The sequence below is a fragment of the Gossypium arboreum genome, chromosome 1 (assembly GCF_025698485.1).
Source record: "Gossypium arboreum isolate Shixiya-1 chromosome 1, ASM2569848v2, whole genome shotgun sequence".
Classification (NCBI taxonomy): Eukaryota; Viridiplantae; Streptophyta; class Magnoliopsida; order Malvales; family Malvaceae; genus Gossypium; species Gossypium arboreum.
In genome coordinates this window covers 122,563,449-122,565,171 of record NC_069070.1, presented here as the reverse complement: position 1 = coordinate 122,565,171, position 1,723 = coordinate 122,563,449, and the positions used below count along the sequence as shown (strand labels likewise).

At 27.8% G+C, this 1,723-nt stretch overlaps 1 protein-coding gene across 1 annotated transcript; it reads left to right on the top strand.

Moving 5' to 3' along the window:
• Positions 1–1,088: 1,088 nt before the first annotated feature.
• Positions 1,089–1,723, top strand: LOC128289847 (putative defensin-like protein 165). The gene is made up of 2 exons (XM_053025301.1): positions 1,089–1,206; positions 1,382–1,723. The coding sequence occupies exons 1-2, from the start codon at positions 1,155–1,157 to the stop codon at positions 1,576–1,578; spliced, it is 249 nt and encodes an 82-aa protein (XP_052881261.1). The 5' UTR covers positions 1,089–1,154; the 3' UTR covers positions 1,579–1,723.

Below are 1,723 nucleotides of genomic sequence, written 5' to 3'. Positions count from 1 at the left end.
AGGTGTCCGGTCACACCTAGAAAAAAGATCGGTGGCGACTCCCTTTTTTAATAAAATCGAAAGTTGGTTTTCAAATGTTTAATAAATCACCACAATTAGCGACCAAGCGAAACTAAATTTTTTTTACGTCGCTACAAGCAACTACAATCAATTATACACAAAGAAACTACTTACACATGCAAATAAGTATATTACATATTCATAATATGTTACATAATCATTTCCGAGTCTTATAATAGCTTACAAAAGCTTTTATGCTAACTTGAGGTCGAATTAAGACCAAATTATAAAGTTTACAAAATGTTGGGTTGACATCGCGACTTTTGGGATTCTTTGTCGTGAAGCATCTCACTGACTTCATCACATCGCAATGTTAAAGGTCTAGCGTCGCGATGTGACCATGTTTCCAAAAGGTAACCATTTGTAATACTTAAACAGAATAATTCAATCTTTTACATTCACCTTTCGAGCCAAAGATTTAAAAACTAAACATTTAAAACTACAATTTAAAACTACACATAACCTTTAGTCTAATGTGCAATACTATACATGAACTTTGGAATTTTATACAATAAATTAATTTGACTCAATTTTCAATTTTGCACAAATTATTAACACAATTATTGATACAACATTATTTTACATTAACATACAATATACACATAATTATAATTATTCAATATAAAATTAAATTAACGATTTATTTCTTCAAATATGTACAATTGAATCAAAATCAAAGATTCATGTGTACATTTAGACTGAAATTAAAGTTTCATTTACAAAAAATTACATCAAATCAAAATTCATACATCAAATTGAATGTTGAACCAAAAATCATACAGAAATTTGATATTTATCCCAAAAAAAATTGTTTTTAATAGGGAAAGAAATCTTGGAATTGTTTCTAATAGGGAAAGGACTCTTGAAATTTTGCCTTGCATGGAAAGAAGAAAAAAAAATGGCAAATTGGGTTTTATTTTTAAGTAAATAACACCAAATCAGAATATAATCATGTCAATTATTGTAAATCTTCATTATATTTCCAAATTTTGATTACAATTAGTATATATATAAAGCTAAAAAATGTGAAGGCCAAGTATCACACTTAGATAACACATCAATTTTTTCTTTCGAGCAAATTAAATCCTTAAAACATGGGCAGAATTTCTCTCACTCATGTCTTCATCCTTGCCCTTCTTTTCACTGGTTTGGTTACTTATATCCCTTCATGCCATATTTCTATTTATATAGTTCTTTTCAATTTGGGAAATTTCTTTTTGAAGAGTAGAGATTGATTTATATATTTTATAAAAATAAAATATAAATTAATTCTTAATATAAAGGCTTCTATTCATACTTAATTTAATTTTGCTTATTGCAGTTATTTCAATGGTAGCCAAAGTTGAAGCACAAAAGAGATGTACGGAGGTGTTGAGCCCAAGTAGTTGTTTGCTTGCGGAATGTAGACAGGAGTGCTCTCAAAAATACCCAAGTGGAGTAGGACAATGCGTTCAAAGTGGTGGAACTCCTCTTCAGCCTACTTATGAGTGTCTTTGTGCTTATAATTGTCCTCTATAAACTTTTTTTTATTATTTCTATTTTGAATTTCACTAATAAGCAACGATATTATTTTAAAAGATAAATATCAAAATTATATATGAATTTTGATTCAATATTCAATAACACATATGAATTTTGATTTTGTGTTATTTTATACATAAAA